Source organism: Sceloporus undulatus, chromosome 2 (assembly GCF_019175285.1).
Source record: "Sceloporus undulatus isolate JIND9_A2432 ecotype Alabama chromosome 2, SceUnd_v1.1, whole genome shotgun sequence".
NCBI classification, from domain to species: Eukaryota; Metazoa; Chordata; class Lepidosauria; order Squamata; family Phrynosomatidae; genus Sceloporus; species Sceloporus undulatus.
The window spans coordinates 123,493,961-123,508,579 of record NC_056523.1 but is presented as its reverse complement, the minus strand read 5'-3'; the positions used below and the strand labels follow the sequence as shown (position 1 = coordinate 123,508,579).

At 39.7% G+C, this 14,619-nt stretch overlaps 1 protein-coding gene across 13 annotated transcripts in view; it reads left to right on the top strand.

Moving 5' to 3' along the window:
• CACNA1A (calcium voltage-gated channel subunit alpha1 A) overlaps positions 1 to 14,619 on the top strand; it is a 461,089-nt gene that overhangs the window by 193,277 nt on the left and 253,193 nt on the right. For all 13 annotated transcript variants that reach the window (XM_042448340.1, XM_042448338.1, XM_042448344.1 and 10 more), the window contains exons 6-8: positions 6,983 to 7,074; positions 8,187 to 8,339; positions 11,838 to 12,025. In XM_042448340.1, the coding sequence (XP_042304274.1) occupies positions 6,983 to 7,074; positions 8,187 to 8,339; positions 11,838 to 12,025 (433 nt within the window). The remainder of the gene's footprint in view (positions 1 to 6,982; positions 7,075 to 8,186; positions 8,340 to 11,837; positions 12,026 to 14,619) is intronic.

The following is a 14,619-nucleotide window of genomic DNA, read 5'->3' as shown; positions in this document are numbered from 1 at the left end:
ATTACCAACAGCACATTTAAATTACCACTAGTGGAAAACTGCAATTTGGTACTTTGAACAATATTGTCACAGATCGAATGCACTATATATTTAGAGTTTAGAGACAGCAAAGTATTGCTAAATAAGTGAATTCCAGGAACCAATGTAAATTCAGATCATAGTCTTTACTTTGCCTCATATTAAAGAAAATATAAAAAAATAAAAACATACACAAATAAAACAATCAGATAATCCAACTGTACATGTGGTGGTTAAGGGATTCAAGAAGATATCAATAACACCCTGCATTCAGATATCATTAGATGTAAAGGCTACTTTATCTAAATTAATCGAAACCATAGATATGATTAATAGTAATCAAAAAAATACCAATGTAAATAAAAAAGTTGCTGACTGTAGTGATATTATAGATAATGCAAGAGAGACAAAATAAGAAATAAAGGCATAAATAAATACAAAGAAGTACATAAGGGCATCTGAAATCAAACTAAAGAAAAGTGGTGGTCCAAACAATGTGCAGGAAAAGAAAATTCAGAGAAATCCATGATACCATCAAGGTGCTCAAGAAGATCAAGGAAATAAAAAGCATTTTCAAAAAGTGACCATGTCCACTGCTAGTAGATACAAATAATGTGCTAATATATTCAGGGTATAGCTGCAGGATGTAGTGAATACATGGGGAAATTGTTTGAAGATAATAGACCAGAATTTATTATAGGTGATAATATTGCACAGGAAATAGAGAAAGCCGAAATTCAAAATGCAATAAAAATGACAAAAAACACCTGATAGTGTTTACACAGAAATATTAAAGATAATTGAAAAGGTTGATTTAGATATCTTGGTGAATGTTTCAACCAAATCTATAAAACAGGAGGCACTCCTGAAATTTAGCAAAGATCTGTTTTGATTACATTATTCAAAAAGAAAAATGCTAAGTTTGTAATGATTACAGAACAGTAAGCTCAATAAGTGATTTGCATAAGATTTTATTCAAAACAATACATAGCCAAATCTGCAAGAAGTGTGAAAAAGTGTCAGAAGACATCTAATTTGGATTCAGAGAAAAATTTATAATAAAGGAATTTTTATTCTGTATACACGTATAGAAGGAACTGGAAGGAACATAGGAAGAAAATCCACTCTGGATATTGTTTGCCTGAGAAAACCCTATGAAATTCATGATGTTGCCATAAGTTGACCAGCAACTTGAAGACACATATACACACACACACATACAAATACATGACGAAGATATAGATCTGGATGCTTGAATTACTGCCCGTGAGAAAACTTTTGATAAAGTCATCTGAGGCCATTTGATGTGGTTGCTAGTAAACAATTATCTAGATTCAAAAGTTATTTGTTTTGTTGACAGTCTGTACTGGCAACAAAAAGCTGCAGTGACAGCTGAAGATTGGTGGACAGATAACATGGAATTATGAAGGGGAGAAAACATGAAGGACATATACTTTTGCCATTGCCCTTTAATGTTTACTCCAAGAACATCTAAGGAAGCACTTGCTGATTACTGTATATACAACTAATATACAGATAATACAATATTACTAAGGACTTTATCACATGGGGAAAATCAGGGGATTTAAACAGCAAAAATCACATGAAAATCGCACAATCACGATTAACATTTTCACACACATTGTGATCAAAGAGCCATTATCCTGGGAATAAACAGGCAATAAACAGCAACAAATCATTCACGGGATTTCCCTGTAAATGATTTGTTGCTGTTTATTGCCTGTTTATTCCCAGGATGATGGCACTTTAATCACGACGTGTGAAAATGTTAATTGTGATTGCGTGATTTTCATATGATTTTTGCTATTTAAACCCCTGCTTTTCCCTGTGTGATAAACTCCAAATAACTTAGAAAGATTTACCAGTGAAATAAATTAAAATAAGTATGGTCCAAAGAGGGATTATTAGTTCATTACTAAAAATTAGTTTTAAAAAAAAAAAGCCCAAGAAACACCATTCACATCCAAAAGGAAATTGTGGAGTGGCTTGATTGATATAACTACTTTGGAACTGATTGAATGAACAATAGTTTCATAACTGAGGAATAAAAGTTAAAAGGTCTTGAATAGCTTCTTTAAGATGAAGAAAGTAATGTGTAATGAAAATATAAAACTGGCATTGAGAATGTCCATTCTATGGTATTATGCAATCTTGGTTCTAATATATGACATAGAACCTTGGACTTTAACACCAGCTATCATAGAAACACAAAAGCATCTGAAATGTTGATTTAGCATATGGCATTAAGAATTTAAATATGGTATCACTGTTAGAGCTCCTGCATCCAAAGACAGAATTGTCCGGATGATATCCAGCCTCTGATAGAAAAGGAATGATAAGTTAGGGGTTAATAAAGTAGGGTAGTTGTGCAGTGATTGCCTGTAGATAGTACTGTATAACTTTTCCAGACCATTATGATGGGTATGAGATACATGGAGTGAAATAGCAGGTGTGTATTGGTCTCTCCATTGAGCTTAATGGGAATTTTTTAAACTTACATCACCTCTCACATACATTGATTGATGCAGGGGATGGATGAGCACAAGATCTGGAGAAAACCTCTTCCTCCCTCCCAAAGCCCCCAATACTGCCTTGTTTTGGACTGCATACTATAGTTACTTCAACCAATCTCTGATGTTACACCAGCATAGATCTGCAAGTGGCATATCTCAAGATGTATTGGCCTAAGATTCTTGTACCAATTTAAAAAGAATTCCAGTTGATACAAATGTGGCATGGGATTGCCATGTTATGTAGATGTCACTGAGGTTGGTCATATTCTTTCCTTCCACACCTGTCTTTCCTTCCTCCCTTTGGTGGGATACAGACCGCCCCTTTGGGGCGGCCTGCACCCGCCTCTTTTCCTGACAGATTGGAGCCGCAGCGGCAGCCCCAGAGGCCCCAATCTGCCGCTTCTCCAGGCCTCGGGGAAGCAGCAAAACGGCACTTCCCCATGGCCTGGAAAGGGATGTCCTTGGGGCTTCATGCCCCAAGGACACCCCGACAGTGGCGGGGAAAGAGAGAAAGGGGCCGCTCGGGAAAGGGACCATTTAAAGGCCACATCAGCGATACGTCTGGCTAAAGGAGCTCCATTTCAGAGCTCCTTCCGGCACCACTGAAAGGGCATCACAAGCACCCTGCAGCGGCGCATGCACATCACGCCTGTGCTGCGCTGTTTGGCTGCAGCGTGGCTGTGACGTCGTAATGGTGGCACCCATGTAGACAGGGTGCCGCCAATTTGACACCACGGTTACGTGCTAGGTTTGCGGGGCGTCTGTAAAGGATGCCCCGAGGCAACCCTAGAATGTATCCAGGCCGGCACAAAGCACCGGTCTGGATACTGCCTTTGTTTCTGTCAAAACATAGAGTGCAAGGCCCTCAAGGCAGAAACCTGTCTTTTATGTTATGTTGTGAAAGTACTATATACATTTATGTAATATGTACATTTAAGGGAGTACCACGGTTAATCCTACATCTGAGTTTCTCTTGTCCCAAAAGCTTGGGACCAGAAGTGATTAGGATTTTTTGAGTTTTTCAGATTTTGGAATATTTGCATATATATAATGAGCTATCTTGGAGATGGGACTCAATTCTAAACATGAAATTCATTTATGTTTCATAGGTCCAGTACAGACGGGACTATTGGGTGCCCTCGTCACGTGCTGGGGTTGGCGGAGGGCGCTCCGCCCACATGTGCCTCAACCCTAGTACAGATGGGTGCCACCATTGTTACATGCAGGACGCCTAGTGTCTGCACGCCACGGCGCCATTGCTTTTTGAGGGTTCTTTTTGCTCCACAGGGAAGTCCTGTGGTCTAGAGGCTATGGATTCCCTGCAGAGCAAAACTAGTCGCCATATACACCTTATACACATAGCCTGAAAGTAATTTTATACACTATATTTTAATATTTCTGTGCATGAAACAAACAAACCAGCAGAAAGCAAAGATGTCATTATCTCAGCCACCCTTGTAAACAATTTTGGATTTTGGATTTTGGAATTTTTTGGATTTCAGAATTCCAGAAAAGGGAGACTACATGTATTATTACTAATAATAATGCCACCACCAAATTAGGATGCACTTCTGCCCATTCCTGTATCACTCTTCTTGCCAGCCATCCTACCACTTGCTAAAGTAAACGGAGTGAGAGGGACCCAGAGATATGGGACAGCAGCTGCTTGTTTTCTCAGGATCAGGCTGCATGCTGCATTAAATATGCAATGTACAGCTAAAGACTACTCTTTTCTATGGTAAACTAAGCATGCACAGCTCCAGTCCAGATCAGGACCTGGGCAAGTAGGGGAGGCTTAAACCTCCTCTTAGCATTTTAACTAAAACATTGCTACCCTCTTGCAACTCCATTGGTGCAGCTGGGAGAGTATCACAGGCTCAGACAAACTGAAAGATGGGGAACTTACCAACTTTAGTCTTGTCAATTTCAGAGTTATATTGCCTTTGTTTTCATCTGGCAAGGACTGTTATTTAAAGGTTGGTATTTGGGAGCATGTTGAAAGTTGGCATACATGATCTTTAAACTTTTTGGTACTCGTCAGTTCTCAATATCTGTGGCATGAAAATATTTGGGGGGGGGAATAAATTCCAAGAAGTAAACCTTGATTTTGTCATTTTATGTAAGGGATGCAATTTTTCTGTGCCAATTATTTAATGGGGCTTGAGCATCTACGGATTTTGGTATCCATGTGGGGTCCTGGAGCCAAACTTCCGCGGATACCAAGAGCTCACTGTAGCTAGTGCAGCACAGCATGCAATGGACACCTCAGACTACTGCTTGATGAGTCAACAGATTCATGATGGATCTGTTGAAATGTGTTTTTGCATCATGGCCTTTTTGTCCTAGCTGTGTGAGCCCCAAAGGATGCATTGGGTTAATAAGATGAAATTTCACATTGTGTGTTATGGTAGAAGTGTGGAAAGAAACCCAATGCATTTATTGAATCTTCTTTTCCTGATTTTGAGTAATGTAAGAACTAGCTCCAATTTAGGGACTAGTGACTAATTCCCATCCCATCCCACTCAGAGATACTAAAATACAATGTGTATTCCAGGATAAGTGCTACCTCATAATGCAAGTACTATTTAAATAGATTAGGTCAACTACAGGTGGGGAGTTCTCTAGCTTTCTGTTCATCTGTGAATGTGACATAACACCTTTGTTACTCCTGGAATTGATTCACATGACCAGAGTAGATAAGTGTTTCTTAATCAGAGTTGCTCATTAGGTCCAACTGAGTCAACTTTCAATTGCCATAAGAAAAAGATAAGAATGCAGCAAGAAGTATGTGCAGCACCACAGCCAAGAAGTCTCATTACAACATAATTACTATCCTCTGAAATTCAATCATGTTTAAGGAGAAGGAAAAAGTAGGGAAAAAGGATTGCTTAACCAAAAATGAGTGAATGGAAGTTGGTAACAGGGTTGGTAGTCTTTGTGCAGGGGATGGATCTTGCTGTGTTAGCTCTTGCCAGTGTGATTGGGATCCAGAAAGAGTAAAATGAGGAGATGATGATAATGATCATTGTTTTATTTTGTAGTACTGAACCAGCCACAGGCAAAGTTCCTGGGATGGTTCCCAGTCTTTGAAAAGGAGCTATGGATTAATTTAGCTGAAGTTGGAGTGGAAGCCAGTTATGTATGAGGAATAATGATTGCTACCTATGAACAAAACACACACACACACACACACACACATACATACATACATAAAGGGGGACAAAAGAGAAGCTCAGTAAGTGTTGATTTATGCAGAAGGGGAATATTTTCTGTGTGAAAGATAAAGATTTTATATACTTATTAAAATGTTTATGTTCCTTTGAGGTGACTAACAGCATCTTAAAACCAATAACAATGAAGTCCTAAAACATTAGAACATAAATAACAACATTGAGAGAAAGCAAATATTAGATTATCAGAATTTATCTCATTAAAATGATAATCTAAACAGTATGCTCTTTATTTGATGCCTAAATACACAACAAAGGAAACTGGATCTGCTGGGAGAAACAGAAGAAAACACTGGTTTACACGGTTTTTCTCACTTTTGCAGCTCCAACTTGAAGTTAGCAGTTACAGCCCCATGATGGAAATGTGTCAGTGAAGATGTGGGGGAAATAACATAGATTTACATAGACCAATGTATTATTTGGATAACACCAAATTATCATAGAGAGCTACTTCAGGAAATGGATGAAAATTGTTAACCAGTGCTTCAACTCCACTGTATAAATTTTCATGAGAGCAAGCTAATTGCCTCTGACATCTTTTTTCTCTGCACCTCCACACAGGCAGTTATGTGTATCTTGTGGTGGGGGTCAGGGTGGGCAGTTGGTATCCTTCATAGAGATGAATTTGGCCTCAAGGGCTTCCAGTTGCTGACCTGTAGTACGCACAGGACACAGGCATAGCAGTCAGTATGTTTGTGGCAGCTTGAAAAAACAAACTGCAATGGCATCAGTAGTAACTGGTAACTCGAAACTGTAAACTAATGTTTCTTCACATAATTATGGGTATGTGTGATTTTTTTATCACCTAGTTGTGTGTGTATATGGGTGTGTATGTACCTCTGGGTTAAACAATCTAGGATGCTAATTAGAAATCGGGTATAGAATCAAAGAGTTATGGTTAATATTAAAAATTAATCCATCCCAACAGCAAATAATTGGTAGGATTTTACATATGCATGTCTAGATTTAACAAAGTCCTCAATGTTTTTTGAAGAGTTCAGGTTTTATTTCTTATCATTTGTTGTTTATAAATCCAACTTTTTCATTAAAAGAAACATAACACTCAAGGCAGCTACCAACAGGTTCTCTTCCAACCAGTGAAAACCCAGACTATAGATGCCTTTGTGAGAAAAGCCATAATGCTTTCTGCTCTGTTCTGTGGTCCAAGTTCTTAATACCAACTCTCTTTTTCTCTTGCAGCATCTTGGCAACAGTCGGCACTGAATTTGACCTGCGGACTCTGCGGGCAGTTCGTGTGCTCCGGCCACTAAAGCTAGTGTCGGGAATCCCAAGTGAGTTAGTGTCCTACAACTAGTTTGCAGCCTTCTTGAATCATCTTGATTTGAAACCCTCATCTTACCATTTTCCTGTTGGATATAAGACAATCTAGGCTGCTTCTCAGGGTTTTCCAGCAACTCCAGAATGCACCCATAACTATTTACTGTGATCCTTCAATTTGCTCAACAGCCCTCTTGTGGAATCTAGTATGCAGACAAACTCTCTACAATATTTGATTTACAATCCTGTGGACAATTTCCTGGGAGTAAGCTTCACTGAACAAATTAAGATTTACTATTGAGTAAATGCATCACCAGTCCTTTATTTTCCCAGCCTCCACATGCAGAAACAGAGCCTTAGCCAGGATTGTGATTTCCCTGAATGTATTTCCAAGGGTCTTATATATTAAGATCAAGCTCTAGTACCTGTGGCATTTCCACTTTTTTCATTATAAAAGAAAATAAAACCTTGCATTACTAGAAGCACTAAACCCAGAACCATTGTCAAAAATAGCTTTGGAGGATCCACCTAAATTCTTAACCTGGAAGATCTGGTCACATCCAACTGACCTTCCAAGTGTGTTCTGTGTCAAATCAGGGACGTAGCTAGGATTTTAGGAAAGGGGGGAGGTCCAGACTAAGTGCCACCATTATAATGGGGCTTGGGTGCAGCGGCGCAGCAGCACACACCATTCATTTTTCTAATGGAAGGGGGGTCCGGACCCCAAGAAACCCCCCCCCCCGGCTACGTCCCTGGTCAAATACTAGCAACTGCAGTCCTCTTGATTTTTAAGATCTGCTCTTGGTAGGCTGATATAATTGGACTGTTATTCTGACAAATTATTGACTAATGGAATAACTGAAAATATCCTTTTGATCTCTCTCTGTACATGTGTGTCTGTGTAATGGAGAACCTCTGTCTTGTCATCTCTTTCAGTTCCAGATTGTATGAGCAAGGTCTGAATCTCAGGTTAGAAAGAAGAGTTGGGGAATTTGCATGAAGCAGGGAGCACAGCACAGCTCCTTCCCTACTCCTGTTGAGATTTTAGTAATATGTCTGATATTTTCCTCACATAGATCTGTTTTGTAATGATTTTACTCTGTCTTCTGTTTGTTTTCCTCTACAGGTTTACAAGTTGTCCTCAAGTCCATCATGAAGGCCATGATACCTCTGCTACAAATTGGCCTCCTCCTATTTTTTGCGATCCTTATTTTTGCAATCATAGGGTTAGAATTTTATATGGGGAAATTTCACACTGCGTGCAAGGATATTTATACAGGTAAATACAGAGCAGCTGTATTTCTTTGTGCCCTTTCCTTCCAGCTTACCCTGTTCCAGTCCAACACAGGTACAGGGGAATATTTTGAAACTGGGTATAAAGTATGTAGTGTAGCAGATATTTTGTCTGCTAAAATAAAGTGAGCCAAGGTCATGACATTTGGTAGTTGTGTTTAGGGTTATTTATTAGAATTCTTTCTGTATATCTTGTCAGTTACACAAATCCCAAACCACATTTGTAAGAAATGAAAACTAAGTAGTCACATATATACATTAATTGATGAGCCTCTTGGATAATGGTAATCACTCTATTTTATACAAACACATAGTCTTTCAGGATCACATTTGGAAGAAATCAGCTATTTCTGATACTGACAAAACCAGCCATAGAGAGTGCTAATTGGCTGACCCCTGTCATATCTCTGTCACTTCATTGCTCACCCTCACCCCATGGAGTATATTTACCCAACATTTGTGTTGTTTTCTAAAGATATTATACAAATGAAATGCTGAGCCAATGTTCAAGCAATTGAATCTTCACACTATATTTTTAAAAAGTTAGTATAAAAAGAATAAAGAAAATTAGGTGCCTTACCTGAATAGGACAGTAGAAGGGCAAGACACTGTATTGAGTCAGTTTTTAGTTCACCGGTACATTTGTCAAACATCTTGTAAAGCAGGATGAATTTGGGCCTGAGCTGTATGTGTGCGAGGGGGGAGGGGGGAGCATTGTTTCAAGGTACATTTATATGCAACTATACTTGAGGATTAGGAACCAGACTTCATAATTTCTGTTTCTTGCAATGCCACCATAATAATTTGCATCATCACACCACTTAAAATGCCATAATTTGCTACTCTGTAATGGCAAATTCTGCCAAGAAAACCAGAGAGCTGATGTGGGGTAGTGCTTTGAACATTGAGGAACTCTGGAAAACAAGGTTTGAATCTTCATTAGAACATGGAAACACTGAGAAAGTTACACTCTGCCAGCCTCAGAGGAAAGCAAAGGCAAACCCTTCTGAACAAACCTTGCCAAGAAAACCCCATGATGCATTTGCCTTTGGGTTGCCATAAATTGGAAACTACTTGAAGGCACAACAACAACAACAACAAAATATAGAAATGGCATTTGCAGTTCATAGATGATACTCCTCATTCATTGTTCAGAGTTTTCTGATGGTTTCATAAATTTCTCCAACTGAGTGTTTATATGAACTGGTATCACTGTTATAGTGACATCTGCCCTGGGTCCCTTGTCCCAAACAAATGAATCTTGTAGCTAACATTTGATTTTGCAGGTGCACCAAGCAAAACCTATATCCAAGAATCCAAGCAACCGGCACTCACTGAAGTGCTGATGATGAGCACTGCTGCTGCTACTGCCAAGTAAGCTCCTTGGAGCCTACTACCATAGGAGAAGACCCACCAGTGTGCATTTTACTTAGGTTTCCTTTCAAACTGAGATGGGCTTGCTCAGGTACCATTTCTGTAAATATTATCCCTTAAAAAGAAAAATTTCACTCAGCTCTTCATGGGATGATCACCTTGTGGGTCATACAGGTGAAGCACAATTTGGTGCTTTAGTTTAACTAAAGTGCAAAGGCAGGTCTGATGCTGAAAAGAAAAAAAACAAAAAGAATGACCACAGAAGAAATACACAAATTCAATCTAGATAATGAGGAAATTGAAATACTGTAGTTAAAGAATTCCCATATCTAGGATCAAACATTGACCAGAATGGAGACTGCAGTCAAGAAATAAGAAGAATACTATGAATGGGCAGCTATGCAAGAACTGGAAAAGTTTCTGAAGAGCAAAGACATACAACTGAGCATTAAAGTCAGAATCGTCCAGGCCATTGTATTCCCAATTACCATGTACAGGTGTGAGAGCTGAATAGTGAAGGAAGCATACAGAAAGAAAGAAAGAAAATCTCCAGCATGTGGTGCTGGAGAAGAATACTTAGAATACCATGGACAGCCAAGAAGACAAACAAATGGGTTCTTGAACAGATCACACCAGGTCTCTCCTTGGAAGCAAAGATGATCATGTTAAGACTATTGTACTCTGGCCACATAATGAGAAGGCATGGATCACTTAGAGCGTGGAAGAAAAGAAAGGAAGACCACAAACCAGATGGACAGACTCAATCAGGGGGATTATGGGCAAGGGCTTGCAGGAACTGGACAGGGCAGTGGAGGATAGGGATTCTTGGAGATGTCTCATCCATGGGGTCATCATGAGTCGGAACCGACTCAAAGGCAGCTAACAACAACAAATATTTTATTCCAGGACACTGGAGTGTTTTCTTTTCTTACAGACAGCTTCCCAATAATGGGCAGGACAAAAAGATTTCATGATAGTTTGAGGCTTGTGGGCCATGAGAATCAGATTTGGACTGTGTTATATAGTTTCTCTGTTCCTGGCACAGAGATTCCCTACCTGACCTCATCAATTGGAGGGACAGTGATGAGATGGACAGATGTAAGAAAATGTGGGTGTGGGTTTTCCTTCAGGAGACTTTTTCACTGATCCCCTGATAATGTCTCTATCAGGCTGGTTTTTATTAGGGATATATCTGAGCGTGCATCACCCTGCTATCAGAACATCCATGTTGAACAATTTAAAACATCTACTTCAACATGGTTGATCTGTGCACAAGTTTACTCTGGCTACATATACATGTTTGTTTTTATGTTGTACAATATTTTTATATCACAATTGCGCTAAATAGATGTGAGTTTTTAAAAGGATCTCAGGTAATGAATATTAGAAAATATCTCTCCCTGAGAGTTTGAAGACTTACTACCAGTCTGAGAAGACAATACTGGGCTGGGTAGATAGGTCACATCATCTAGTATAAAGCACCTTATGTTTCTCGCCTCTCTGGGGAATGAGGAGGGCAATATTGATAAGGAAATAAGCACTTGATCTGGAGGAGGTAACCTGTATTAGTTTTTTGTGGGTTTTTCGGGCTATGTGGCCATGTTCTAGAAGAGTTTCTTCCTGACATTTTGCCAGCATCTGTGGCTGGCATCTTACTTCTCTGAAGATGCCAGCCACAGATGCTGGCGAAACATCAGGAAGAAACTCTTCTAGAACATGGCCACATAACCCGAAAAAACCCACAAAAAACTATGGATGCCAGCCATGAAAGCCTTCGAGTTCACATGTAACCTGCATTAGTTAAAAAACAGAGGTGGAAGGTCCTTGAGCTGTCCTTGCAGAGGCTGGTTCCTATTTTTATATATCTCTGTTTGCACCCTGCAAAGGCCACAGCATGGAAGTGGGATTGGAGTGGGGATGCATTTTGGTGGATGCTTGAGTACCTCAAGCAATGACTGTGGAGGAAGTGACTTCTTGAAAAGCAAACATTGCTATTACTAGGTGAATGATGTGGGGTGTTTCTGCCTCCCAAAGTCACTTCTCTGCTCTTGCTTATCCACCTGCCACAGATGTACTAGGAGCTCCTCCCCTCTTTTTCCTCCTTCCCCAGATGAAATCACACAAGAAGCTCCATGTGGAACGGAATTACCATCACGCCTCTGCCCTAATGGGACCAAGTGTGCAGAATACTGGAAAGGACCCAACTACGGGATCACACAGTTTGATAACATCCTGTTTGCCGTGCTGACTGTCTTCCAATGTATCACCATGGAAGGGTGGACTGACCTCCTCTATTATGTGAGTGTGATTACACTGCATTTTTGGGGTATGCTAGCATGATATGCCTCAGAACCCCATTTGCCCAAGGTTAGGTTGAGGTGGGATTATTTCTACCAACTATCTCAAAGAAATACAATCAGTAGAATCAATAAAAATGATTGTTAAGCTTTCTGTCTGGAAACCATACTGATGCCAGGAAAAGCAGTCACTTTTGACAGCAGTTCAAAAAACCCAAAAGTTTTGTGTGAAAAAATACAAGGACTACTCTAAAGCTGAATGACTGTATCTATTCATATGAGAGACAGAAACATTAAAAGCTCCCTTATACTGAATCAGACTGTTCCTCCATCTATTGTCCAGTATTGTCAGCTTTGACAGGCAGCAGTGACTCTCCACTGTTTCAGGCAGGGTTCTTTCCCTAGCTCTACCTGGAGACACATGGATTTAATTAGTCTTTGACCCAAGCAAAATCATAGACTCATAGAATCTTAGAGTTGGAAGGGGCTGCATCTAGATCAACCTCCTGCCGTGCAGGTGTACACAGCTAGTACTAGTTTTCAAAGATGTAGCTATGAATCATAGAATCATAGAGTTGGAAGAGACCATAAGGGCCATCCAGTCCAACCCCCTGCCATGCAGGAACTCTCAGTCAAAGCATCCCTGACAGATGGCCATCCAGCCTTTGTTTAAAAACCTCTAAGGAAGGAAATTCCACTGCACTCCAAAGGAGTTTGTTCCATTGTCGAACAGCCCTTACTGTCTGGAAGTTCCTCCTAATGTTGAGGTGGAATCTCTTTTCCTGTAGCTTGCATCCATTGTTCCAGGTCCTAGTCTCTGGAGCAGCAGAAAACAATCTAGCTCCCTCCTCAATATGACATCCCCTCAAGTATTTAAACAGGGCTATCATATCACCTCTTAACCTTCTCTTCCCCAGGCTAAACATCACAAGCTCCCTAAGTCTCTCCTCATAGGACATGGTTTCCCATGATGATATCGCAGTTCGTTGAAGAGTGGATTTATATTATTTGTGGGAGGGAGGAATATGCACCAGAAAAATTCATAGAAAGATTGGAATGTAAAAAAAGTGGGGGAAATGAATCACAATTGCTCTTTTTATGTTTTAAGAAAGGTTTACCAAAAACAGTCTCTCTCTTTATAGCTGTGATTCCAGCAATCAGGAGGTTTTTAAATTATTAACTACTGTTGATGTGTTTCCATTTCCCTAAGTCATTCCTCATAGGACATGGTTTCCAGACCCTTCACCATTTTGGTTGCCCTCTTTAGGACATGCTCCAGTTTCTCAACATCCTTTTTAAATTGTGGTGCCCAGAACTGGACACAATATTCCAGGTGCATGATCACTCCCACCTAAGGATCCCACCACTTGCACTCCATTAACCATGCCATCCCTGTTGGTTAGGATCAGATCCAAAATAGCTGATCCTCTTGTTGCCTCTTCCACCTTTTGGACAATGAAATAGTCTTCCAGGCAAGTGAGGAATTTGCTAGACCTTGAGAATTTGGCTGAGTTTGACTTCCAGCAAATATCAGGATAGTTGAAGTCGCCCATCACTACTACATCTCTCTTTTCTGAATGTGTGATCATTTGTTCTAGGAAGACATCATCCAATTCCTCCATCTGACTTGAGGGTCTGTAGTAGACTCCCACCATAACATCCCTGTCATTTCCCTCCCCTTTAATTTTTATCCAGATGCTCTCCACCTGGCTTCCAGGATTGATGTCCTGGATCTCTTCACTGGTGTAAATGTCCCTGACATATAAGGCTATTCCTCCTCCTTTCCTGTTTAGCCTATTTCTCTTGAAAAGGTTATACTCCTCTATTTCTACATTCCAATCATGAGATTCATCCTACCAGGATGAGTCCTATTATATCATATATCATATTTGCTTTGTTATTCTAGGAGTTCAAGTTCATCATGCTTATTTCCCATGCTCTATGCATTAGTGTAGAGATATCGCAGACCGTGGGTCCTCTGCAGTATAAAAAGCAAGAAAGGAGGGAGAGAAGAAAAGGAATGAGACAGCACATTTAAGACTAACTGGTTTTTATTTTATCATGAGCTTTTGTGGATATAAACCCACTTCTTTAAATGCAGTACAGAGTGATATTAAAGCCTCCGGTTATATAGTATATTCATACAGTTGTAGGAGTGGAGTACAATGTAATAGGATCCAGAAAGATACAAATAATGTCTCTTGCGATACCTTTTCATAGGAATGGGCAAGATGACACAGGACTTTGAGATCTTTACAGTCCTTAGTTAAGGTTGATGTATAAAAGCAATAAATCTACTAACTAAAAGTCAGTTTCCGTGGGTTCAAAACTCTCTTTGAGAAGATTCCTTTTGTTATATGTGCAGTAGCAAGGACTATTGTATTAATATATGTAGTGTGCCATGAAGCCATTGTTTATGTCCATACTTCTGCTAATGAATTGGAATTTGTGAATATAATTCAATTCAGCTATTTCTCTTTGTAAACTTCCTATTGTAATTTCCTTGTTCAAGGACTGCAGCCTTTAAATCCTGTACTATTTCTCAGGAAGGTTGTTGTGTCCTGCAGCTGGTTTTTGGGTAATGCCATCTCTAAT